The following is a 27952-nucleotide window of genomic DNA, read 5'->3' on the forward strand; positions in this document are numbered from 1 at the left end:
CAAAAGCTGAAGGGCGAATCCAGCTAGGGCCCATGGAGATAGCAAAAGTAAAAGCCCCACTGTCCTTAGCATATCTACCTTCAGTTGTTGGCGTCCTAGAGCCCGATTTCATATCACTAGAGAAGCTGCGAACCTGATTGCCAAAAAGCCCATTTATAGCAGTGCTTTTAACTGATCCATGTAGATGATATGACTCCAATGGCTCCCTTGTCTGTTTAGATCCCTTGCACAGTTTCTTTAGTATCGACGTTCATGATGAAGCGTGGGTGACAGCAAACATCGGCATCATTGGTAAACACGTGGACATCGTCAGGGCGAAGTTTTGCTATGCTGGCCACATAAAATACGACCTCAACGTTTTAAAGGTTTACATTTAACACAATATGTGCAAATTATCTTTAGATTGCCTTTTGAAGCAGTCCTCGTACGTTTAAATAAAGCATGCAAAACGTGTTTCGGTGCATATTTTTATGCAATTGCGCCGTGTGTCCGACATCTATTATTTGATCATTTACAGTTGTTACGGCGAGTCTTGGATTAATTGTGAAATAGAATTGTGGTGAACTACGCACTCATTTTTCCCGACTGATATAATCTTGACATTAACCTTTCGTATATTCTCTTTTTTAAAAAAAGTAGTCACTGCATTCCTACAGAGCTTTCCAGTGCGATATCACTATTGTGTGGTTCTAAAAAACAGTGCCGCATGCATTATGTATTTGGATGAAAAAAAGCATAATTCTAATTTTCAGGATTTCAACATTAACCACTTCAAGGACCTCCTCCAGAAGCTGGATGATACATTCCACTCCATTGTGGGTGGTATCAAGGATGCAATTGCCATGTTTAAGAAGATCACCCAGCCAGACTACATCAAAAGCCTGCTGACGGAGATGATCAAGTTTGTGAAGAGCCTCCCAAGCATTGTTGTGCAGTTTGTTGAAGACTTCGTGGACCTAGTGAAGAAAGTGGTTAAATACCATACTGATCCTATCATGGAAAAGGTGAAACAGATCGCACAGAGGGTCAAGGCTTTTGCTGAAGAGATCAAACAGGACGCTTTGGAGTTCTACCACGTACGTTTTAGGCTCAAGGTTAAACTATGCGTGTATTGTAACATGTGTACTGCCATATTCAGAATGGTAATATATTTTTTTTCCAAATGCAGGTGATTTACAATGCAAGTCAAAATATGCACATATCAGCCCAAGATCCTACGTGATTGCTTGTAGTATTCAATATATACATTTCCCGTTCTCTCAAATCAGACCCCTTCGACGTGTGGGTGTTTTGTACAAGGATTTTTCCTTAACACATACGAAGTGACCATGTGGCCCGACTTGATAAACTGCAATACGTGATTCTGTGCCAGCCTACTCTGGCACGATGAATCGTTATCGTTGCTATTAATGTTAACAACCATCTAGTCGGTTCTGTCGAATCTTTCCAGGTTACCGGTATACCTTTGTGAATGGTACTTTAACAAAAGCCCTTATTCAAGTATACGTTGTTCGTGAACATGACCAGTATTTAGATGTGTCCTGCTGTCGCACTGAAATGTTCTAGTCTGTGTTTGTTATTCCAGAGCATAGCTGACCCCGTCGTCATAACGCTTCCAAAAGTGGGCAAGATGCTGAAAGAGGCTGGAGATGATATCATCGCAATCTTCACTGACTTTTTCAAAAGCCCAGCACAATCCTTCTCCAGAATTGGTCAAGCCGTCATGAAGTATTAAATGAATTTGCGTCATTAACCACTTAGATTATGATTAAAATATATGCATAAGCATTTTTCAATTGACATGCACACATTACAAAATGGTTGAAATGTGCCCCACCATCTGGCCTGAAGGGGTTGTTGCACAAATTATTGTTTTCTACTTTTCTAGCGATGAGGGGCGGTTAGGTAGTCAAGTGGTAGTCTTAACGCTAAAGACCCGGGTTCACTTCCCCATATTCGCATAATGTGCTCCCCGCCGTGATATTCCTGAAATATTGCTAAAAATGGCTTTAAAACTAAATTAACTCTAACAATAACCATATTATCATTCTTACTAAAATGTCTTCTTCAGGGTTCGCCTTGCAGTCTCAATGGTAATAGATGCCAAGAATAAAATAGTGGACGCTTGTTCATTCTCCAAAGGTATTACAACAATCCCACAATATACTTAAACAGGATATCTTGTAAATATTTAATGTAACGTATTAAATGAAAGGCGACATATTTGTAAAGCCTCATCACTGTGCATCGATAGTTAGATATGAAGTGTTGGTTGTTCCGAAGCTAGCTTTCTTAAACTGTGTAATCTGACACTTGTATGCTGAACACTTAAATTATATGATCCCTTCCAAGGAACAAGTCCGTTCTGGATGCATATCGGGGAAGGAGGGACCCAATTAACATATGACATCAAGGATTTGGTTGCCATGGTTAGGGCCAAGGTCAACAACATCATTCATCCCCGATTGCCAAGCTCGGATGGTACCAACGATGGCATCATGGGACCGGTTTGTATATTATTTTACCTGTTCTTGTATATGACGTACCTGCTCATTACGTCACGTAAATGTACTGATCATTGTGGCAGGATTGCGGAGACAAGGGGGATGTATTTGTATGGTTTGCATTTAACCTGTGGTTTTAAACTAGTCATCAAGCCAAACTGGAAACCACAGTGTTCTAATGGTCAAAAGAGTAAGCAAATAAATGTTTTCGCTTCAATGTTTATGACGACAAACTTGACTACGCACCAAATATTTGTGCAAATATTTATATGTTCATGAGGCAATATTTGAGACACTTGCTCACATTTGCCGACAAATTAATGATACAGAATTTTATATATAGCTATAATGTTCAAACTAAGGTTTTCTACTTACCACGCCTCAATGATGCGAACCTTTAAGGGGTTTACTCATTCATACAATCACCCCAGTTGACCGCCTAATCCATCGAGAGCAATGGACAAGACACATTTAATACTTACTTTCAGTACAAGATGAAGAGCTGGTTTCAGAATGAGACACAGGTTTTGCTGTCAAACGTCACCGCAAGGATGTCAGGACTGAAGAACATTTCAGATCCTTTCTTCAAGGCGTACAAAGACGTCACTGGCGTCGTCACTGGTGTGAAGATGGCATTTGAAACCGTGAAAACAGTGTAAGTATTCACGGTTCTGTTCATCAGTTACTGAAAGACACTGCAGACAACTACACGTGAAATGTTTATAGTTTTCATTGGTTTTATCTGGTCAAAAATGAAATAAAGCAACACAGAAACCACCCAGCTGACACTTCATGTGCTGGTTACAACGTCTGATGACACCTCAGTTCCTTCATAGTAGAGGTTTAAAACTGGTTCTACAACATGGCCACCCCAGCAGCCTTACTGAAACCCTAAACACACACATATTTTCGTAATATTTAAATTCGCTTGTTTTTCACTTATATTGCCTTCGGATCATTCGTATTGTTGTCTCATGCTTTAGTCCTGAACATGATTTACCGATATTATTTGAACATGAATGTTGGCAGAAACTTTGATAAATTCTCTGTCCTTCTTAATGATCCATTATCGAGATGAATTACTATTATGTAGCACTATGTGTCAAAAGTTATTCTGATGTAATGAGAAACAGATTATGCTTTAGCATGATGAGTATTGCTCCTATGTGTGAAAGGTATAGGTATATTTCTACCTCATTAACCTCATTTTGCTGTGCATGACTCTTTCCGAACGTCCTCCTTAATGCATCCAGGGTCAATGTGGGGAAGTCACTGGTTCAGAAGATATTTGGGAACAAGTTCCACCGCAAATTTCCATCTGAGAGAGTTAGCGGATCCTGTACAGAAGCTGTGTATCCTTCCACAGCAAGTGGCAAGTATGAAACCATCGGCGTTGATGTTACTGCCCACTCTGGACTTACGGTGAGTTCCATTCACTTCAAGTTGTAGAAATGGCAATTCATAAAGGATGAGAATGTATTGCAGCTCTGTACATATTATTAACGACATTCCGTACATATGGTTTTTGACATAGTTAATTCCAAATGATTCGGTTAATATCCATCTGGTAATTGTGACATATGACATGCATATGGAATACCTTGATACTCTCTCTGGTGGCTTATACTTACAGCTGCTATGTAGATAACCGACTGTCTCAACGATACACTACCTTGCAAATACATTGATGAAAACATGTAAACAGAAAGAATCGAACACAAGCGTTATTATACAGTACGCAGTTTTGAGCACGAAATTCGCGGGGGAATTTGATTTTCGGATATGGAGAATACAAAATTCTTGCTCCAAAACTAAAATATGTATGTCTGTTTATATTTCAGATTGTTAATCCTGTAGCTGGTATCGTCATGTCAACCGGTGATGACGAAATCACAATTACACCTACAGATGACAACTTCATGGAATACGAGATCGTCATCAACAACGTCATCCCCAACACTGAGGTCACAGATGAAGGCTCCGTCATGGAGGCCGGAGACGATATCGGCACTGCAGGAGACAGCAACTGCGATTCCAACTTCATACACGTTGCCCTTCGTGTCCGAGAAACAGGAGAATATGCTGATCCGTCTAAGTATTTGGACAGACTTTTGCCGATTCCACGTTGGGAGCAGGAATGCAATGACCACACGTTCCGCTATATTGGCAAGACATACGAGGCCGACAGTACCACGGATGGATTGCCCAAAGAGACTGTTGACAGCTACATGTCTCCACATTTTACAAAGATGAAGTCTTTATCCCATGTCGATCCTGACCCCGCTCCTCCCTTTACACCTGATGGAACAGATCAGCCTAAGGTCAAGGCTCTTGCAGGGTCCTTCCATAACCTCTTATCGCCGCTGAAGAACTTTGGCCAAATGCTAAAATCTGTCAGGTATGTATACATTTATGGAAAGCCGGCCAGTGCCAAAGATTCACTAATTTGTTATGTTAAGTGGATCCCAAAATAATGATAATGATATGAACATAATGTTCCTTCCTAAACTTTGTGACTGTATGAATTTAATCTGATTGACGGACTTACCTTTTCAGGACGAAGATTCGTGTTTTGAAGTTTCGTTGTCAATTCTATGCCTGTGTCTAAATCGCTCTTCTCGTCCTACAATAGGGTTCCAGGTATTAGCTCTGTCTTCAATCTCAACACAATGACGGTATCCAAGCTCAAAGATATATTGAGAGCGAGCGTGGACATCGTGAAAAGAATAGACGACTTTGTTGCCAAGGTTGACCACTGTCTTAACTACAAGCCTGTTGAAGAGCCAGTTTCCCTCTCGACCTTTAAACTACGTAGTCTTCTTGCACTTGGCAAAATACCTGTCATTGGAGACAAGATTGGAATGGTCAAATCACTACTGACACATGGACTTGACGGTAATGTTAATATTGTGTCCTCTTTTCAATTTTCAGCAATTTATCCCTAACAAGTATTTGATGACCTTTAAATATTGGTTGGTTAAATATTCAAACCAAAATATGATCGCCCATCTTTAAGGGGACTATATGTGGACCGTGTGTCCAAGTTTAACCTTGTCGCCACATTATCTCCTTCTGTTTTGTTAAACTACATGTTTCAAACCATTATTTTAACGTACATTGATTCATTTATTACAACTTTTTACAAGAATGGTCACACGAATCGTAAAACTAGAATTGAATGTTTGTTATTCATGGGTATTCATAATCCTTGATAATGTCCATTCTCCTCTTTCACTTCAGCCTGTCCAAACCTGAAATCAGGACTAGCGCTTGGCTTCGGCCATCTGTGCACCCCTGATCGCGACTGTCAGGGCATGTCATGTGGCCTCATGTTTCCATATTCCCACTACCACAAGACTGTCATAGTGCATATCAGAGCATGTGGCTCCAAGTTAAAGATTCAGTTTCCGGGTATGACAAGAGAACATGACGCTAAAGGTATGCCGATTGAGAATGAAGACTAACAATGCAATAGACCTATACCTCCGTTCGTTAATAATTAAATATGTGGCGAGGACCACTTCATGAGACACGTGAAGATCCGGGTTAGACAGGGTTGACATATGCCATTAGAGCCCAGTTGCGTAGATTGATGTTCATGCTGTTGATCCCTGGATTGTCTAGTGCAGATCAGAATATTTTCCAGTGATATAGCTCAAATATTCCTGAGGGCGGCGTAAAACTGAACTCACTCACTCCACGTCATAAGACATAAGGTATGCGAGTTGAGGATGGCAACTATCTACACTAATATATATATATATATATATATATATATATATATATATATATATATATATATATATATATATATATATATATATATATATATATATATTATTTACATATTTATATATTTATATATCCATGGGATAAACATTAAACATAGTTGGATTATGTTACTTGTACACGACAGTATAAAAATCTATGAATGCATATACGCATGTAATCATTCACTACTACAACACTCAACTAAATTAAATTAAATTACAGTTTAATACGCTGGTGTTTGTCTTTCAAGATGGCCCTCAAATCATCGATGTACCTCTCACAGACAGTTTTGTTAAAAGTTTCCACGTCACCTTCAAACTGGACACGTCCAAGAGTGGAGACGATTTGGTAGCGACTCTCACAGGCAATCTGTGCTCAACCAACTTCGGCTCTTGCCTGCCTATGGTGAATATTTTGAACAGAACGAAGTTCAACAGTTCAGATTGCAAAACAGGTAAGACTTAATATCTTAACCTCTTTCCACTGGTATATCTATGACAGCCTTATAGCTGTTTTTATGTAAGGCATAGTTCTCATACAGCACAATGCTATAAATGTTTGTGTTCTCATACAAGTTCTGTATGACACATCGGTCCAAATACAAGCATATTGAGAGTCATAACATATTATGTTTTATAAAAGTATTTTGAATCAGATTTGTTGTTACAGGAAGTGCAAATGCCAATTTTGCGTCAAAAGTCGAGTCTATGAATATCCGACAATGGATGTCAAAGATATCCCAGTGTCATCTGGACATGCGAGGGGCTGGGGAGTTGCTCAACGACATCAGGCAAGCCGTTCTCCATGTGGTACGTATGTACTTCATTGTCAGGAACCCGATATTGTAGTGCCAGCTCAGTAGTTCCGTACAGGTATTTAAATAGATATTCAGTGGAATAAATTATGGGTGATATATGAATTATATGAATAATGTCATTAAATCGAAAATAGTAATTAATATCTTAGGTTTTAAGAATTTAGAATTATAGATCATTCGCCCTGGAAAATACGTAAGTTCCTAGTCAAGTATTAGAGTGTCACTGAAACGGATACATAAAAAGATATGTCAGTCAAAACCGACCCAAAGAACCTTGTATAAGAATATGATTGATGGGTCCGTCCGAGTCTCAGGTACTAAAGGCAATTTTATGGTAAACATTCAGGAACAGTTTAAACATAGGTTTTAGAAGGTGTTTGTTGATGCGACATTTTGATGCCATCACTCTATTTGAAGTTATCCTGATAAATTCGAACAACTAGCATTATTTTCAGTTTGGTATTTTCATTTATCAAATGATTGCCGGCGTTTTGTATACCTTTTTGTTGTACCTTTCAGCTGTTTGACACCATCAAGAATCCCCTAAGAGCATTGCAACAGGAGTTCAAAGAAAAGAAAGACAGTTGCAGTCGCAGAGAAATCCCATTACAACCTATTGAACTGACATTTTTTTCATTCGAGAATCTGTTTATGGTCGGGCCAATTCCAATGACACTAGGTACGCATTTGTCCTCATTTCTGAATATATTCAAACTTAGATCAAAACAATGAATTTGCATAAACAATTTCCTGGCCAGATTTCTGTGGTATCAATTTGACATTTGTGTTCTCAAAGAGATGCATTTGAATGCATTTTGTTCATAGTGTTCATAGTTTGTTCACCTGATGCGGTATGCAGTTGACTTCAACAGACAACTCAAGAATGTAATCATTGGATTTCAGGATTTGGTGCTGGTGGCACTGTTGGCGTTCAAATTGAACTTGGAGTATGTTTCATGAGCATGAAGTTGGAGGTAAGGGCCCTATGTGATACAAAGTGTGCTTCTTTGTTGACTTCGTAAGGCGATGCATACAGCTGAATCAAGAGCATATGCACAATGAGCATCTATCCATGCATCGATCATCTTATTCAATTTGTCAACCTGTGCTGCAAACACACGAGTAGGTCAACGGCGACCAATATTCAGTGAGTGAGTGAGTATTCATGTACCCTAGAAATGTACCCATGTGGATAATCGGACCTTGTCTTCAACGTGACGAGAGAATATCTTTTCATGTTGTGTGATTCTCCCTTTTTAGTAGTTAGTTCAGATATATTTAAAATCAAAATGGCCCGTTTCAATATATTCCAGGGGAAGCTGACACCCAGTGCTTCCATCAACGTTTGGGGGAGTCTGGGAATTGACATAGGGTTTGCCTATGGAGGAATCAAATTGACTGGCTATATCATGCAGACCAAGTTTCCGATTGGTGGCACGTTAGGGTTTGCGAAATTCCCACTGGATGTGACGTAAGATATCTTTCAGAAATTATATATGTAAGGAGTACACTGAGTACAAAAGAAACGTCGTAATATTGGAAACTGCATATAATATCAATGGTGCATTGGAACCTTCATTTTTTTTAAATATACACCCGAAATCAAGTTCGCGAAAAATTTGAATCATGGTCGTATAGCCTGTATTGTCCAAAATGATATTGGTTTAGACTGAGGTTTGAAATGTTTTCGTTTGTCAAAAGAGAAGACCTCGCACAAAGACGACATTTAAATCGTACTTCGAGCATGCATTCAAGCCTACATTACCGGTTTGAAAGGCAATCGTTAACTTGTTCTCTGAACATACTCGTAGCAGCTATGGTTCGGGTAACGAGAGCTTAACGACAACACGCCACTGGACGTCTAGACGCTGGTCAACGCGTTCGAGTCACTGTTAATGACGTCTACACTTTTATTTGACACGTGTTTTAAAAACCACCCCTGGTAGTGATGCTTGGTTGAAAAAATATTTATTTACGTCTGTCTTTCATGTTTGCAGTGCTCGTATGGATATGGAGATGGTACCTCTAGCCCTAAAACTTGAGGCGTACGCCAAGCTGAGACTGTTGTTTGTAACTGTCACCGTGTACAGAGGCAATATTTGGTCCTATTCGACACCCACAATTAAGAGGAATATTTTCACGACGCCACACAAAGGGAGTGACGCATCGCCGCCAACATTTTCCAAGAATTCCGTTGGCAAGAGAAGCAAGAGATCTGCTGACGAGGGCGGCTGTGAGGTAACGCAGATCAAAGGACGCTCCCCATCAGATACTGCGTTCATTCTGAAGGCTACATCCGATGATGATGTCAGTGAGGTAAAGATGTTCTATGCTATAGGGACATATTCAGGTGGTACTGATGCAGTAGACTGGACGGAAATGGCTGGGAACACACTTATGGTGCCTATGAAGCTTCCATTTGGTGTTCCTCTGTATTGGACATTGAAGGCCAGGAACAGTGAAGGCGGGGAGGCTAAGACACAATGCATGCTGCAAACGTACGACAACACACCTCCAGATGGTAGAGTTGATGAAGATTTCAGGATATCGAGTAATCCTTTCGAACTTGGAGGCACGGTGGTAGTGCTGGATGACAGTATAGTCGATCCTCAGCAAGAGATAGCTCTCGGGTTCAGTTCTGGATCACAGGGGAGCGAGATCATACCTTGGGAACCCATATCTCTTGAACAAACCACTGTGAGATCAGGAGAACCAACAGAACTGAAATATTTCTCCCTGCCAAAGACTGGAAGTCTGACTGCTGAACCCCTGGAAACTTTAAAAACTAAGTTTGACTATGAATGTGCTAAACAGTGCATTGATTTCGGTCAAAAGTGTGTTTCATTTGATTTTGAATACAATTCTCAGGAGTGTGAGCTCCATTCCGTCGGGGAAGGCCCAAATGCTGCACTCAGATATAATGGAAACTACAAGTCCTTTGAAAGACTTGGCGTTGGTCAGAAGCATTACAAAATCTTCAAAAATCTGAACTTAACACACAAGGAGACATATTTCATGAACACCCATGTTACCAATGAACTTGGGTATGAGAGCCATCTGACCTCGCACGGAACATTAATAGATCTGACGCCTCCAAGTCCTGGGCCTGTCGGGAACTCCACGAAGGATGAAACAACATTCGATGGCTGCTCGGCGTCCATTCTCCAGAGTTGCAAGGAATTGTCAAAACTTCCTAATCACAGGTGAGTAGTTTTGCTCCTAACAGGTGGCTTGAATCATAATTCATGACATATTAACGGATACCAGTGGGATCAAGTACTTGTGCTTCATACAAAGTGCAATACATTTATTGAGAAGTTAAATGCCGCATTTTTCAATACATATTTATTATGACGTTTACACATGGTGCATGATTTTTGGCATATAGTCATGCAGTGCCGTTGCTTGTTGACATCAACCCAAGGCATGCTGCATCTTCACTGACACACGCTATTATGTCTTTGGTGACGTGATGACAGAGCCTATATTATATGCGGTTCAGTATTGACTGATTTGGGGATTAGAATTCAGATTAGTTTTCTTAAAAGAATTGAGAATGCTTGATGGAATGGTGCCCATTCACCCGTTCCTGCATGTGTTGCACAAATAGTTTTGCAAAATGTGCATTTTGCAAAATAAATTCTCATCTCCTTTTCTCTGTTTAGGAAAATAACTGATGGAACTGATGGTGGTACTGTCTTCAACGGACACAAACATCTGTATGATGAAAAATATACTCTTTCCAACAACCTTATTGCTGGTAAACATTTACATTAAAATGACTCATGGTTTTACATGTGACGTGTAAAGTCTGATGCCCCATAATACGGAAGCAACATTTCCAACTAGACAACTCCGAGTATATCATATGCAAGTGCCAAAAAGATAAGATGGGCATATCCTGCCCTAAAGATTGCATTACATACAAAGACAAGTCAATGTTTCATCCAAAAATCTCATTTGGAGAAATCATAGTAGGTCGTATGACATAATTCTCAAATTTAATTACTGGTCAAAGATGTTTTTTTCTGCTAGAATCCCGTTACCTACGCTTGTCGTAAGAGGCGACTAACGGGACCTGGTGGTCAGGCTCGCTGAGTTGGTTGATAAATGTCATCGTATCCCAACTGTGCAGATTGATGCTAATGGTGTTGATCACTATATTGTTTAGTCTAGGCTCGATTATTTACAGACAGCTGCCATATAGCTGGAGTGCAAATTTGAATCAAAGCTCCAGAAAGACCTTGATTGTTGTAACCATAATATCATTTTACATATACCTCGTCAAAAAGGAATATTAGTATTTGTTTTCTCAGTAAACTTCAGCTGCCATATGCTTTCATTTAATAACCAATTCTCTGACCACAACATGAATATTTAACACAGGAAACTGGGATGGCTTCCATGACAACGAGACCGGTATCTATGGTTACACTTGGGCAGCTGGCACATCTATATGTTCACACGACGTAGTTGACTACAACGATCCTCATTCTAAAATACCCAGCAGGGATGAGTGGACATACAGCGGGCTGACCTCTGGCCTTCACCTCTCTGATGGGCCTCATTACGTCACAGTTCAAGCTGTCAACAACATCATACATGGAGGTGCCCTTGTCACTACAGTTTGCCACTCAACACCGCTCATTGTAGACACGACGCCTCCTATCTTCAATGGCATAGATGACGTCTTCTTTGATGGCGATTTTGAGCTCCTCGGACTGTACTACAATGGATCAGATCCTCTCTCAGAAATCGCCCATGTCCACTTTGGGCTTGGATCTACCCAAAATGATGTGAAATTGCGGCCCTATGAAGAATATAAACCCCTTGGTGACCCTAAACCATATGTACTTGTTGAAGACTTTCACCTAAAGCAAGGAGTTGCTGCCTGGCCCAGAATTCGGCTTACCAACAATGGTATGTCGAGTTTTTTCTTGTCAAGAAGAAGACCCCTCTTTCTGTCTACCTTTGGTTTTCATGTCCATGAAACTTGGACTCTGCACTCGATCACTCACTAGCTCACTCATGTAACCACTCAGTCATCCAATCACTCATTCAACCTCTGAAGCACTCCCACACTCAACCACTCACTAAACCAATCCCTGAGAGAATCACTCAACCCTTCACTTAACCACTCCCTGAGACAATGACTCAACCACTCACTCAACTCATTACTGAATGAGAGCATCACTCAACCACTCCCTCAGTCACTCCTTGAAAGGCTCACTCAATCACTCTCTGAGAGACTTCTCAACTGCTCACTCAACCCCACACTCACCCACACAGTGTCCCCTGTTTTGACATTGCTGGAATAATGCTAAAAGCGGCGTAAAACCCCAGTCACTCACTCACTCACCATTCTATTTTGTCTAGTGGGGCTTTCTACAAGTGGTCATGCTAATGAGCCAATCATTGTTGACGACTCTCCTCCAGCAGTTGGTATCATCAACGACGGAAGTACTGTTGGCATAGATGCGGACTACCAAGCAGATGCACATATCATCTGCGCTCAGTGGGAAAATTTCTATGACTCGGAATCTGGAATTAAGAGGCATGTGTCTACTGCCGTGTTCACAATATATGTTAATGCATTTATCCTTTTACCATAAGTGTTTTTGTTGAAGAGTAGTGATATACCGTTTTACGATTTTGTGTGGTATTTATTTCACTTCCGTGATCTATAAGTCAGAACATCACATTGTGGAATTATTCACAGATCATTAGTAATGAGTATTTCGGTCTGACTTATCATAAGAGAAGCAGGACATATTGGCGGTGTGAGTATCTTAAGCAACGAATAAACTTTAACTGCTTCTTTGAAACAGACAGAAACTGAAGAACCATATACAGAAACAATACATATTTGTTTTCAGGTACTTGTGGGGCGTTGGTACAAAGCCTGGTTCGGATGACATTGTCAAGTTCAAAACGGAGGACCGTTCGGTGCACAAAGACTGTAGCAGTGTTTTACTGACTCATAAAACCACGTATTACTCAACCGTCATAGCGTTCAATGGGGCGCTGAACATGAAGAGGGTTAATTTTACTTCAAATGGAGGTATGTAAATCCATACAAGATATCATTTTTAAGAACATGATTTTTTATTCATTATTTTGTAAACGCTAAAGTTAATTCCCCATCAATACTGACAATGGACTATATCACATTCCACTCGTCCTATAAGTATTACAAATCCCATGAAAAATATGATTGAAATAATGTGTTTCGTTTAAATCTGTTTCACAGTCCTGGTGGACATCACAGCCCCAGTAAAGGGATGGATCAAAGATGGGGATGATGCAAAACATGATGTCTCTTATTCATCAGAACAAGCGCTGATTCAGGCAGTTTGGGGAGGTTTCTCTGATCCTGAGAGTGGAATTGTTAAGTACGAAGTAGACATATACATCAACAATCAGCACAGGAAGACTAACACAATCTTACCAACCCATGATGACCTGTTTTACTACATGAACGAGAAAACACTAGAACTGAAGCAAGGTGATGTTGTGCATACAAAGGTCAGAGGATTCAATGGAGCAGGGAAGAGTGTAGAATCCACAACCAATGGCTATACATTAGACTTGACACCACCAGTAGCTTACTTTGTTCACGACAATGATGGGCAACAGGAGTACCAGTTGGACAAGGCAGCACTTCATCTGTCATGGAAGTTTGAGGACGCCCAATCCGGTATTGAGAAGTATATGGTTTCCGTTTTTGAGGACTATGCTGGCATGAAGAGACGAATCTGGCCCTCGACAGATAAAGCAAAGGACATACCCGCAACGGGTGGACAAATGTCATATCCTTTGACAAGTCTTACCCTTGTGGATGGGGCACGCTATTTTGCCCACGTAATAGCTGTCAATAAGGCCAAGATGTCAAGAAGTGTTGATTCTCTGGGTGTGGTGATAGATTCAACACCTCCTGAAGTTGACAAGGTTCGTGTACACAATTGTGATGAAGACTCTAAAAATTATGATTGTCTCCATATTCCCATTACTTGATAGTACGGATAATTATACAATCTGATAATTTAGGGGAAAACGTAATGTTGAAAATGTAAGCACCATTTTCATAGCTTCATCAATGTATTGATATTATTCGACATGTTTCAGATCCACCTTGGACCAATGAAAGAGGATGAGGAAATTGAAGATGGAAAACTGATCCATACAGACAAATCCAAAATGACAATCTCCTGGAAGGTTAGTGATGAGGAGAGCGGCATCACTGAGATATATGTCGCCATTGGAACCTCGCAACATGATCAATCCATTACCAATGGATTTCTCACTTTCTCACACACAAGCGAGGTGACACTGAAACATCTGAACCTTATTGATTATCAAACGAGTGGAAACTATTACTTCATCCAGATTAAGGTAAAGAACGGTGCAGGTGCAGAGTCCAATCTGCTTATCTCCAGGCCAATCAAACTCCTACCCGGAAACGTACCAGGTGTGATATATGATGGGAGGAAACGTTTTGTTGATGCAGACTTCCTTCATGATAGATCAACCTTTGCGATGTCTTTTGCTGGCTTCCAGAGTATTGCCTGTGGTATTGTGGCCTATGAGTGGGGAATTGGAACTGAGCCTTATGTGACAGACATCGTGCCTTTCACGAGCTTTGGTATTGTCAAAACTAATGAATCATCAGGCTTTGGACAGACTGACATACAGCTGTTTGAAGGTGTAAAGTATTTCACGACAGTTCGAGCAAGAACCGGACATAAATGTCCCGAGGAGCACATTGTGTCAACATCTGATGGTATTCTTGTCGACACACAAGGACCTGCAATCAAGGCATCCAATATCAAAGGCCACACAATCCCAGATGTAAAGGCCTGGGGAGTTGTGTTCCAGAATAAAACCGACATAGTTGAAGTAATGCCTGATATCACTGATCCCTCTGGAGTCAATGTCAGCCATGTATGCTTGGGATCCTACCCGTATGAGGATGACATCCACAAATGTAGTCCTCAGAATGAAAAGAGCGTCAAGGGGCTATCTCTGAAGCCAGGATCATCAGTCTTCATAACCATCAAGGCAACGGACAATGCTGAGAACAGTGCCACATGGGAATCTATTGCCTTGATTCCTGATTCAACTCCACCCGAACTGGTCAACTTCACATGCACAGAGGAAATATCCAGCATGCGATCTAGGATAGAATGTGTTTGGGATGAGGCAAAGGAACATGAGAGTCACATGGAGGCTATCAGTATCTGTCTTGGTGAGGCTGGTCTTCCATGTTCATTGTCTTCCTTTGAAAACATACCGCTCCAAAAGAGATCATGGAAAACGGACACCTTTAGATTCATTGACAGGGTAAAAGTGGATAAATTTTTTGTCACGGTTCACCTAGCAAATGCAATGAAAAAGGAAACTAGTTTGACAAGGGAAGTCGTCGTCGATTCAACAACACCTACAGCTGGTAAAGTTTTGATTGTCACCAATGACCGAACGAAAGCTAAAACTACTCATCAGCAATGCCAAGTACCAAACTCCTTTGTTGAAGTCATCATATCTGGATTTGAAGACCCTGACACCGGAATAAGCAGGTACTTAACTTTGTGTTAGTTCTCAAAAGATTATGACAATGCAATGTATGACAATACTAAGAACATCCATTATATCACCTTTTGTATGCGTTGTGCATATTTTCATCAGTATTGTTTTCGTATTTTAGATGTGAAGTGGGACTAGGTCGGGAGCCAGGATCAACAGATGTTCACAGAATGAAGACTGGTCAACCAGAGACTGTCATTTTTTTCGGAAAACTGTCTCTACAACCAGAAGATAAAGTCTATGCAACAGCAGAATGTCTAAACAGGGCTGGTCTCTCGGCATCTGCAACATCGGAAGCAGTGGTAGTTAGCCCGAACCCGCACCTTACAGTAACGGATGGCTCCGGAGAGAATGACAAAGATTTCCAGACAAGTCTCTCTGCTTTGGAAGGTCACTGGCATTACACAAGCGGCTGCCCTGTGATGAAGGCGGAGTGGCAGATCATGACAGTTAGTTGGACTGCATTCCAAGATTTCACATCAATACCAGAGTCTCATGGAACATTCTTCAGCGATGAACTTCGTCTAACAGCAGGGTTTACCTACATCAACGTGATACGTGTAACAGATGCGATAGGGCGAATTCACGTCGCACACACTGATGGTGTAACCGTTCTTATAGAACCACCACACCCAGGAGCAGTCAGAGATGGAGCAGAAAAAGATATAGACTACCAGACTTCCACAACAGAACTATCAGCTAACTGGGATGCATTCGGTAAACCGAATAGTACAGATGCGACTCAACAGATCGATCGCTATGAAGTTGCAATTGGTGATGATGTCAAGAACCCAGCTTCACGCTACAACGTCCACTTCTTTGAAACTGCTCACCTGAACACCTCGTGCACATTCAAAAACCTGACACTGACAGCGAAGTTGATAACATATTACGTCACAGTACGTGCCTACAGCAAGGCTGGGAGTTTTGAAGAAGCTTACTCTGATGGCATCAAAGTTGGATATGATTTGGACATATCTCCCGGGAGCATTGACGTAAGCAAGTACAGTGATAGCCGTGAAGATCTGAAGGTCTCATGGAGTGGTTTCTACTCTGATGTTGGACTCACAGAATACACTGTTGGAATCAGCAAGGACAATATTGCTCTTCCAGGTAATACTACTACCTGTAAATCGCTGATGACGGCCATTTCCAACAACTATAATGCATCGCTCCAATCCGCGGGACTTGACACTGTTGTGCATATGCACCATCTTGCTCTCAAACAAGGTCACTCATATTATTTGACAGTCATTGCCCATGACAAGGTTGACTCTTGCATTGGAGTTTCTCAGGGTCCTGTTACCATTGACACAACTCCACCTACACAAGGTCACATATCTGTACAAGGAGGTTACAGTACAAGGGTTGTGTACATCAGCAGGAGAGACGAGGTGACCCTACACTGGAATGGCTTTGAGGACACTGAAAGTGGTATTCAGACATACCACATTGAGCTGTTTTCACAAATGCCATGCAAGCAGGAATCGAAGAAACTTGTAAAAGTGATGGATGTTCACAATACGTCAGACATTACTCTTTACAGCTTAAATCTAACACTCACCCTGATGTATACGTTTACAATAACTGCCATCAACGGGGCTGGTCTTAACACTACAGCTGCAACACTTCCCATCCTTATTGATGTTTCAAGGCCACAAGCAGGAACCGTGAAAGTTGGCAGAGACTGGCACACATCAAGAAGCTTCCAGAGTGAAGACGACAGGGTTGCTCTGCGAACAGCAGTTGCAAGAAGCAGGAAAGGGTCAGAATGCAAACGAAATAAGGAGATCTTCCCCAAACTTTCAAATGAGGAACCTTGGCAGTTCCTTGACAGAACGGACATATCGAATTCCTCTGCTCTGGTTGATAAGTATGCACGGATAGCCCTCACATATGATGAAAATCTAAGAGATATCGTGCGTGGAGGGTTATTTCTTCAGCTTGAGGACACACTGGCAGAAGGAAATTACACATTCAAGTTATTAAGTGCTAAGGGGCAGAATGTCATCACTTCCCTACATATTGAGTTCTCTGATATATCGACCTATCAAACTCCAGTCCTGAAGGAAATGCCAAGACATGATGACAACGATGTGCCTGAAGACGTCAATACAACTTCTAATGAAACTGATGATGTAATTCAGTGCCTGTCATCACCAGGGGTTGCAGTGTTTTTCTATGGTTATGATGATGTTACCCATGCTTGGAAAGGGCGAATCTGTTTGAAGGATGATAGCAAGGAAACAGAATCCTGGTTTGACTTGCCTGGTGATCCATCAGACTATGTGTATGAAATCAGCCTGCGATTCATGAAAGACACTGAGAATGTGAAGAGAACGTGGAGAACAACACTTTTCATCGAAGGTCATCGCAAAGCAGATATTGAGGGTTACACATTTTCTGGAAAGCCAAATATCATCTACCGTGTACACAATCTCAATGATTACAAGCCTCCTGTTGGAGACCCTCTTCATCCGTTCTTTACGCAAGCTGTACTAAGCTATCTGGCTGTACCTGACACAGTTGACAAAGGATGTTTACATGGCACACCGTTCTATGATGGAGAAAGTGGACTGAAAGAGATATGGGTTGGAATTGGAACAAATAAATCCCATGTGGACAATGTGCTTCCTTTCACTTTGGAATCAACGTATTGTCTGCCATGCATGAATGGCTGTATGGAAATTTGTGATCCAAACTGCACCGTGTCATCAACTGTATTGTCTATACTGTCATTGGAACTGCAGAACCTAACTTTGGACCACAGCGAAAAATTATCTGGCAATAAAGTTACAAACTCCTCAGTGATGGATTTTAAAGCCCCAACATACTACGTCAGCGTAAAAGCCGTGAACTTCGCTAATCAATCGACGGTTGTGATGTCAAATGCTTTCCAAGTTGACATTACTCCACCACAATTCGATTATATGATGTGTGTTGATCCTCAACATTCTCTGGACGAACCGACCACCTTCATTGGCTCCAATAACAGTGTTGGGGCTTTTTGGGAATGCAATGAAGATGTCAGTGAAATAGCAGAATACACAGTGCAGATCGGCAATAAGGAAGGCGGGAACGATATTCTGAATGCAACATCGGTTGAATTAAAGAGAAAAGTTGGTTTGACACTGGAGCATGCGATCCTGGAAGATGGCAAGACGTACTACGTCACGGTGACAGCTATAAATTCAGCAGGATTATCTGCCAACACGACATGCAATGTGACGGTCATGATGAGCGCACCTGCTGTCTCTAGCGTCTACACACACAGTCTCTTCACCTCAGGGTACACAAAACAGGCCGTTTCGCTGAGTCCATCACAACGCAGCATCGGTGTCAGTATACACGGCGGATATGACAACCTGTACTATGGTGAGTTTATGTTTGTTTGGTGGTTTGGTTGTAAAACACCGCACTCTGCAATATCCAAGCTATATGGCAACAGTCGTTAATCTCTGACTCCAGGCAATGCAAACATCAACAGCATGAATATCAGTCTGAAGTCTGACCACCCGAACCCGTTAGTGTCCACTTATCATAAGTATGGTTTGCCAATGACCAATTCTGTCCAATTCTGTTGAGTTTATACCGATATCCTGATGTAATTGTATCAGTGTCAGTTATAAGGAAGGGTTTAGAATGCAAACTAATATATTATATGTAATTTGTTTTGGTTATGTTATTGAAACATGAGTAATGCAATATTAGTTATAATATTTATTTGGAAGAAAACATCATATCCGAATGCTGTGTATAATATTGTAAATTACGCTGTTTCAGAATGGACAATTGGCACTGTCCCCGCAACTGATGACGTCTTCCCCATCATCAAAGTGGCAACACCAGCAGATTCCGAAATATCCATTAGTCAGGGGCAACTGATGATCGATGGAAAACTGACGAACATCTCTCTAAGTGACTACAACACCAACAACACAGGCACCAATATATCCAAATCAGACGGATCCTTCCTGATGCTGGAGCCAGGCAGATGCTACTATCACAGTCTCAATGCAGTGAGCCGTTCCCATGTGGCAGTTGCTGTGTCTACTCAACCAGTCTGCATAAAACGTCAGTATCTTGCTTTTCTTCACTTCAAGCCTTACTAATGAATTTACGAGGTGAAAACGGGGAAGGAATCTTTGTTAATTTCACTTTGACAGATGACGTAAATAGATTCTGTAGATATAGCAAATCATTTTAAATCAGTTGCATTACTATGAGTTTGACAGCAAGGCAGCTTTCACCAAATAAGTTCAGAATTATTGTTACATTGTCGTTTCAGGAAAGGGTGATATTCTTGTTGAACTTGAGGATCACAACAGCACCATAAAGACAGTTGTGATTAATGCATCATCAGGTGGCACCAACGAAAGTCTGCAACTGACTGTTAAAGGTAACGCTGTTCTTCCGAAATATTATTTTGATTGTAATTATGGTTTAAAATGTGTAGCAATTACATTATCGTTAATTAAATTAGAATATGTAATAACTGAGTTTACGTATGCACTTGCACAGTGTCCTTTGCCAACAGGCCCTGAGGTTTCAGATCAAAATATGTTTCGGGTTCATTGCAATGGCTAATGGTTCATGTATTAGCGGACATATGATTCTATCGAATGATGTATCATATTTCTTCACGTGTTTCCTCTACAGGCTACAACGGAAGTCTCCTAATTGGCAGTTTAAACTCAACTGATTTTTCATATTTCTTCACGTGTTTCCTCTACAGGCTACAACGGAAGTATCCTAATTGGCAGTTTAAAGTCAACTGATGTTAAATATTTCTTCACGTGTTTCCTCTACAGGCTACAACGGAAGTCTCCTAATTGGCAGTTTAAACTCAACTGATGTTTCCATGATTTATGGAAGTGCAGCAACTGCAGAATACGTTCCTTACATTACTGACCCGCTGGAAACAATGCAAGCTACTTCAAGGCTTCTGTATGGGCGGTATGGAAACTTTCTGATCAAAGTAACGCAAAAAACATCAATGACGGCAATCGCCCCTAACACCTAGCTGACATACACACTGGCAATATTAATTTACGCCATGTCGTAAACTAAATGATGTTTATGGAGAACGGGGTTATGGCAGAGTAGAACTTAATTGTGTGATTTCCGCATTGAAACAGGATCAGGAAGTCGTCGGGACTGACATTCTACATCTCCCCAGCCACCGAAGCATTAGTAGACCCACTGATGGATGGCACTATTCATGGTGTAATTCCCGAAGATGCAAACAAGAGCGTCGCCCTGCTTGCTTGGAATAAAGGTATGGCATAGCAACATATGCACATCCTATTGAAAATAAAAGTGTCATTTCCTCGTGCATCCTTTTGCATTGAATATATGTAAATATCATAAGTATGCATGTGTCTGCAGATGCACAGGAGTGGGAACTCGCCCAGGAACACTGCCCCAAAAGCAGCTCTGCAAACAGCAGTACAATGGGAAAGGTAGCAAACGATCCTCCTGTTTCAAAATGAATAAATGAATGAATAAACTGCTTTTAGTTACAAGTTCAGTCGAGTGAAAGGATGGAGACGGCACAGCACAGGCTCATGGATCAACACATTTGTCCGAATTTGTGCTCGTGCTCCTCGAACCCATCCCTAGTACCAACAGTGAACTGTGTCAATGAGATAGTTTGTTAAACGACTATGACTTCTCAGAACAATTCTATGTTTTCGTTATGACCAGCGTTTCACTGAGTATAGCAATATAACTGTTCAATAGTTTTCCAGTTATTATGCATTCCATCGGTCCGCATTTGAGGGAAACGGGCTGTAGTTATAAATAACCTTGTATGTATGTATGTATGTAATTTCAGTTGTGTCTCCAAGGCGATAGACAATCCATAAACGCAAAAGATTATATCACAATTAGACAACCCCAGCTCCTGAGCGTATTTGAAATAGACAAGGATGTTCAGAATACACCACCAGTAGTCATCACAAAGACAATTACAACCGACGAAGACGCGCTCCTGACAGAATACATTGATGTAATGGACAGAGAGGATGACGAGATTTCCTTTACTCTCACGGCCCAAGGACAGCATGGAAAGGCGTTCCTTACAGCTGATGGATATCTTACGTATACCCCTGAACCAGACTATTGTGGAGATGATTCTGTTACGGTAGAAGCAAAAGAACAGAACATTCCTCTTGGAGCCAAGCCATACAGTGTCGTACAGGACATCAACATCCAGGTCCTCTGCACCGAAGATCCTCCAGAACTACGATTCATCAGTCCCAATGATGACGTTTATGATGCAGACGTTGATGCCACTGTGAATGTTGAACTTTCATCTTCGACAAGCACCTCGACCAGGAAACTCCTAGGGTTCTTTATTCTGTCTGATCGAGACGTTGACACTCTTGACATTGTATTTGACTCAGCAGCTGCAAAGGAGGTAAACATCGAACTGAAGAACACCACCCAGACTGAATCTGTGAAAGCTCTAAGCAAGCTCAGCCATCACAAAGAAAAGTCTAACCTGGTGTATGGGGTTTGGGTCACCGTGCCTGCAAATTCACAACATAATAAAACCATCAAGTTCCGAGCCAAAGACGATATGAAGGTTCACAGTAATCTCATATCCTTAGAAATATCTGTCAAGAAGGGTTCGTGCCAAGGTCAAGTTTGTGACGCAATCAAAACACAGGGCCTGAAACGTGATAACGGTAAGCACACTCATACATCGACTGATAAAATGAACAGCATGAAACATGCGTTCTTCCCTGAAACAATAGTCTGTGAGTAAATGAGTTTAGTTTTACGCCGTGTTAAGCCCTATTCCAGCAACATCACTGTAGGCAACACCAGAAATGAGCTTCACATATTGTACCCATGTGGGGAATCGAACCTGAGTCTTCGGCGTGACGAGCGGACGCTTTAGTCATTCAGGCAACATTACAGACCCTATATTTTGTGATGAGGCTGGTAGGAGAAACAAAAAGTCTTTCTGAAACATATTGTATAAATGCGTTGAATGTTCTTTCTGCAGCCAAAGTCTTCAACGACCACCAAGCAGGGAACAAGATGCTCACACCACCTCCGCAGTTGTTCAGGAACGATGTAAGGGCATAGTATCTTTTGATTATGTTCACCACATTCACTACTGGTGTGAATAATTGACGTGGATGCACAATGAACTAGAATGTTAATGTACAAGGGAAAAGTTACTGGACTAGCTCTACTAACTTCGGTCTATGCACAAATACAAATCTCGTTGATGCTTTTTTGCTATCGGATTTTTTAGCACCTACTATTTCCACGGTTCCTTGTACAATTTGGCATTTGATCATTTTGGAATGATTGTACGCAGTTCCTGGGGAAAGGATCGATACAAGGTGGAGCTTCAGGCTTGCAGGGGAGGAGTGTATCTCTCACCAGAGATGGAATCTTCTCGCTGGCTTTGGACTCTTCTAAGGCCACAGAGGACCATATGGTCTTGACAGCAACAGGTTTGAATTGTTAGGAGGAGAATAATGTCTAATGGTGCCATGCTGATGGCAATATGACCATGTGTCCTGATCGTCATCGTCCTGTGGCGATTCTGGTTACAATTGATCTTCGGCAACCCTTGCTTGTCGTAACAGGACAGGGTGGTCAGGTTCGCTGATTTGGTTGTTTCATGCCAATGTATCCCAGCTGCCTAGACAGATGGCCATGGCGTTGATCACTGGATTGTGTGATCCAGATTCGATTATTTACAGATCATATGGAATACATACTACTGAGTGTTGTGTTAAGCAACAAACATTAATTTCATCTTACCACTGAATATTATGCATTGCCGCTTGTTTATACTTATCCCTTTTGTTGTTTAGGAAAAGTGAACATCTCCACAGCTGACCAAGTTACTGTTGAACAGATGAACTCGAACGCAGACCGAAACAATAGAGGAAGGTTCGTAGACCAGTTGTTAAATGCAAATATAGTGAACAGCAAATGGTTCGAGAAAATGAAGTAAGCGTTCTTGGTTATGGGTTCTATTTAGTTGCCTTTCTTTTTGCCGTTCCGTATAGATGCATTGTTTCTGAAAGCCTGGTATTAGGCTGACTAAAGTTTAATGTACAGAATAAATACATGAATGATTGCAGTTATTATCCTCTTATCTCGGTCACAATGTGTGGGTGTGGTTAACACGTCTAATTTGTTTAAAACTAAACTCACTCACTCACTCACTCACTCACTTTAGTTTGACTGTTTAAAGTGCGTCTGTCATAAAGTTGGATATTTCTATCGCGATTTAATGAACATAACGATATTTCCGCTGTATTTTAGGTTCGTTGAGCAACTCGGCACACCGCTGACAATGAATGTCAAACATGAAGACCTAAATGGTACACATGTCGATATGAGAGTTAAATCGGCCCATGACAACACGACCAGTGTGAAACTTTTCTTCAAAACCAGTGGTAAGCTTATAGTGTCGCAACCATCTCCATCGCACAAAGTCAGCGACCTCCGCGGCCGCCCATCTCGTCATTTTTCTCCAAAACAATGGGTTTCTGACAACTGGTGGTCAGCCTTGGGTACTTTGTGTACCCCTCTGAGAACTGAAAGTAATCTCTGACTGAGTGAGTATGGTTTTACGCCGCTTTTAGTAATAATCTAGCAACATCTCGACGAGTACCCCAGAAATGGGCCTCACATTTGTACCCAGGAAGCGAACCGAACATGGGTTTTCGGCGTGACGAAGGAACCCTTTAACCACGAGGCTACCCCACGGCCAGCTCTGACAAACACATTGAAATGAATTCTTTTCAAAGGGGAAGGAGTTGTTTTGTCATCAGTTTAGAACACATGGTGCTATATGAGTGCAGGATGCTGTATAACCCTACAATTGATTACACATGTTCTTTTCATGCACAGATGATAATATATCAAACCTTCGATATTCCCTTGATTTGTTTGGTTCAGATGGTGCCTGGTATCAACTACCTGATGTGTGTAACAGAACGAAGTCAACTGTTCTGACAGAGTACCAGTACCAAGTGTCTGTAAGTGCATCTTGAGATGTAGTACAAAAAGAGAACCTGAATACTATTGAGCAACAATGATCTTGGCATGTGCGTAATTTTGACGGAACAATTATAATGTCAGGGTGTTATATTTCAGTACAATATAGGTTATAGCACAATACTGACAGGAGAGAATATAGTTATTCAAAATATTTGAGAGTGTATTTCATATTAGTAGGTTATAGCATAAAATTGACGGGAGACGATAGTGATATAGAGAGCATTTGAGCGTGCATTTCATTTTACTAGGTTATAGCGTAAAATTATTGAGCGTATGTGTGCGTGTGTTATATTTAAGTGGTATCGTATTTTTGACAGAAGCGGATCGTACACATAGTCGTGTTATGTATTGAAGTTGGTGATAGAGCAATAATGAGAGGAGAAGACCATATTAGGACAGTAAGGGAAAGTGTTAGGGCGTATATATGAATCGAGCAATATTGATAGCAGGCGGTGTGTGACAGCATTTCATCAGCATAAATTCTGCTTGATGTTGACTACATAGCACCAGAGCATATTAATCATAAAGGGTAGGCAACATCACTATTCCAAGTATAAATTCATTGTATATTGCTGTGTTCCTTTGATTTTTTCAGCTGTGTCCAGTTCTCTTCGATCAGATGAACCTCACCAAAGCCACCAGCGGAGTCGTATCTATACACGTGGCAGTATTTGCCGTCAAGGACACCCCTGTGAACACCCCACCAATTCTAGAGGACACCGTCATCTACGTTCAGGAAAGTCATTCACTAAATCACCAAATCAAGGCAAAAGACCCTGAGGGTGATAAATTCACTTTCCGTTTGACAACGCGCCCAAAACATGGCTACGCTGACGTTCGCTCCACAGGTGGTCTGTTCTATTCACCAGCGCCTCACTACAACGGTTTGGATTACATCGGGATTGAGCTTGCGGAGGTGCCCGGAGATGGTGTCAAGCCAAATGTTCAAACATATACCGTTACTATTACTGTAACTGCAGTGAATGACCCGCCTCTCATTTACTACCTTCCCCCAAACAGTGGCATGTTCCGAGTAGAGAACAACGACAATGTGGAGCTGGACATTACAAGACCGATCCCGTACCAAACAACTGCCGTTGACCTTGGCAACGTCGTCGCGGCAGACTGGGACGAGGAGGATGAGTTCACGTACCAGATAATAAGCCTGAACAAGACGGATCAGTACTTTGTTGTAGAACCAACTTCTTTACCTGATTCTATCTGGACCAACAAGCTCTCTGACATCAAACGACTTCCACAAAAGAAAGTCTCCCACCTAGCTCTGCGTGTACCGTCACAGTTCAAGGGCACTTTGATGTACACGGTGACTGTTAAGGATAAGGGTGGAGCACAGGTTCTGCTGAGTCTGAACGCTAGGGTTTCTTACAAATCCTGTCAAGCTGGAAGTGTGTGTGTTGATCAAGTCAACGCATGGCGCACGGCTTAAAGAATCCCACTGTTCACGGACCTCTTTATCACATAGCTCAAAAATGTTTTATCACGCACTGTGTTATTAGAGAAAATTGCATGACTTGATATACATATTCATTGGTTTACATAACCAAATATACTTTATAGATGTTTATAGTGATAAATTTTCAAGAAAGAAACATGATTGCATTTAGATAATGTAAATTTCAACGAATAAAAGCTTGCACTGCATCTTCTTATTCATGTTCGTTTCTTTGCATGTGAAGGTCAGTGTAGTAGCTGGTGAAGGGAATCCTGATGGAAAAGAGGTGGGTGGGGAGCGGGGACTGGTTGGTCTGACAAATGTCCTGATTCACTGGACAGGTTCCCCATGAAGATTCCTCTTAGAACTGGTCTTCAACAAAGCTTGTTTTTCGTAGGAGGCGACTAACGGGATTGGTTGGTCAGGGTCTCCGACCTTGTTGACCTATGTCATCTCACCACAAATCCTTAGATCAATGCTCATGCTGTTGATCATTGGATTACGTGGTCCAGATTCGACCATCTACAGATCAACGTCACATAGTTTGCTGGCACTGGATGGTCAGACTTCCTGATTTAGTTGTCACGTGTTATCGTATCCTAGATCAATGCTCATACTTTTGATCACTGGATTGATACAGGTTGAATTATTTACAATAAACTGCCATGTAGCTGACATTTTTGAGGACATCGAGTTGGTCAGACTCACTGACTCACTGACTTGGTTTACTTATGTCATCGTATCCCAGATCGGACACAGACTCGCAGACTTTGTTGACACGTCATTGTATCCCAGATCTATTTTCATGTTATGTTGATCCTTGGATTGCCTGGTCCACATTCGATTATGCACAGACATCCACCCTGTAGCTGGAATACTAGCGTGTGTGACGTTAAACAACAAACAAACAAAAAACAAATGTCAGTATATTTAACTGTTCAGTTCCGTGTGGTTATGGTTAATTTTAACGCCACTGGTCAGATATATAATTCACTGTTGTAGTAATGTGGCTACAGATCTGGACAGCGATGAAGAATACCCACGCTTTGTTCAATCCTGAGATAAAGACAGTTTTAAAAGATAATACAAAATTAATAAATACAAAACGAATAATACAAAATATACATATAGTGGAAGCCGGCACTGATCGGGACTGAAGAAATAATCCAGTTTAGACAACGTGCCGGGTTGTAGAGCTGATGATGAGTGTTGAAGCCACAGACGGGACTGACATTTTATGCCGGATTGAACAGATGTCGGTTTGACAGCTTCCACTGTATATAATCTCAGCATATTTACTTTACCCCTACCATATGACCAGATGCATACACAGTACCCACAGTGAACAATTAATTTTGTCTTTAATATTGTCATAATATTTGGTACATTATCCTCCCAAATCATTTTGTCTGAAACCAAGTTGTATGGTTTATATTAAACTTCGTCAGATACGAATACATACTCAGTAACATACAGTGGGAGCAAACGTTGTGGTATTGAAAACAATAACATAACAATAAAGTCCTGTCTCTGACCAATGTTTCACCAGTACAACTTCATTTATGAAGCCATACTTGATAAAGAAGGGAGGGCTAGGCAAAGCGGGATGGTATGACAACCCAATTAACAAAGTCAGTTTCACTTGTTGCCATCAAATGCGTTGATACATCTGAGAGAGCTAAAACTTAGCCAAAATGAGCGTGAGTCCCCGACTTCTTCCCCTCCTGTCGTAGGTGTCACTCCGTCACAGAGTCAGACGAGTGTTATCAGGAAATTAAGGACATCGCT

The 27952-nt window shown here is 41.3% G+C and overlaps 1 protein-coding gene across 1 annotated transcript in view; it reads left to right on the forward strand.

The window, feature by feature from the left end:
• Positions 1 to 26373, forward strand: part of LOC137297094 (uncharacterized) — a 34365-nt gene extending 7992 nt beyond the window's left edge. The window contains exons 18-52 of the mRNA XM_067829081.1: positions 220 to 365; positions 753 to 1076; positions 1586 to 1728; positions 2072 to 2142; positions 2353 to 2507; positions 2993 to 3159; positions 3758 to 3926; positions 4346 to 4902; positions 5137 to 5399; positions 5745 to 5942; positions 6526 to 6729; positions 6945 to 7084; positions 7612 to 7771; positions 7996 to 8066; positions 8406 to 8563; positions 9090 to 10295; positions 10758 to 10852; positions 11479 to 12012; positions 12469 to 12646; positions 12969 to 13153; positions 13343 to 14040; positions 14218 to 15665; positions 15794 to 19047; positions 19456 to 19746; positions 19961 to 20071; positions 20484 to 20628; positions 20811 to 20950; positions 21061 to 21134; positions 21509 to 22364; positions 22688 to 22758; positions 23009 to 23147; positions 23514 to 23592; positions 23971 to 24104; positions 24610 to 24689; positions 25307 to 26373. Of these exons, the coding sequence (XP_067685182.1) occupies positions 220 to 365; positions 753 to 1076; positions 1586 to 1728; positions 2072 to 2142; positions 2353 to 2507; positions 2993 to 3159; positions 3758 to 3926; positions 4346 to 4902; positions 5137 to 5399; positions 5745 to 5942; positions 6526 to 6729; positions 6945 to 7084; positions 7612 to 7771; positions 7996 to 8066; positions 8406 to 8563; positions 9090 to 10295; positions 10758 to 10852; positions 11479 to 12012; positions 12469 to 12646; positions 12969 to 13153; positions 13343 to 14040; positions 14218 to 15665; positions 15794 to 19047; positions 19456 to 19746; positions 19961 to 20071; positions 20484 to 20628; positions 20811 to 20950; positions 21061 to 21134; positions 21509 to 22364; positions 22688 to 22758; positions 23009 to 23147; positions 23514 to 23592; positions 23971 to 24104; positions 24610 to 24689; positions 25307 to 26158 (13496 nt within the window). The 3' untranslated portion in view covers positions 26159 to 26373. The remainder of the gene's footprint in view (positions 1 to 219; positions 366 to 752; positions 1077 to 1585; positions 1729 to 2071; positions 2143 to 2352; positions 2508 to 2992; positions 3160 to 3757; positions 3927 to 4345; positions 4903 to 5136; positions 5400 to 5744; positions 5943 to 6525; positions 6730 to 6944; positions 7085 to 7611; positions 7772 to 7995; positions 8067 to 8405; positions 8564 to 9089; positions 10296 to 10757; positions 10853 to 11478; positions 12013 to 12468; positions 12647 to 12968; positions 13154 to 13342; positions 14041 to 14217; positions 15666 to 15793; positions 19048 to 19455; positions 19747 to 19960; positions 20072 to 20483; positions 20629 to 20810; positions 20951 to 21060; positions 21135 to 21508; positions 22365 to 22687; positions 22759 to 23008; positions 23148 to 23513; positions 23593 to 23970; positions 24105 to 24609; positions 24690 to 25306) is intronic.
• The last annotated feature ends 1579 nt before the right edge of the window (positions 26374 to 27952 follow it).

Source organism: Haliotis asinina, chromosome 1 (assembly GCF_037392515.1).
Source record: "Haliotis asinina isolate JCU_RB_2024 chromosome 1, JCU_Hal_asi_v2, whole genome shotgun sequence".
Classification (NCBI taxonomy): Eukaryota; Metazoa; Mollusca; class Gastropoda; order Lepetellida; family Haliotidae; genus Haliotis; species Haliotis asinina.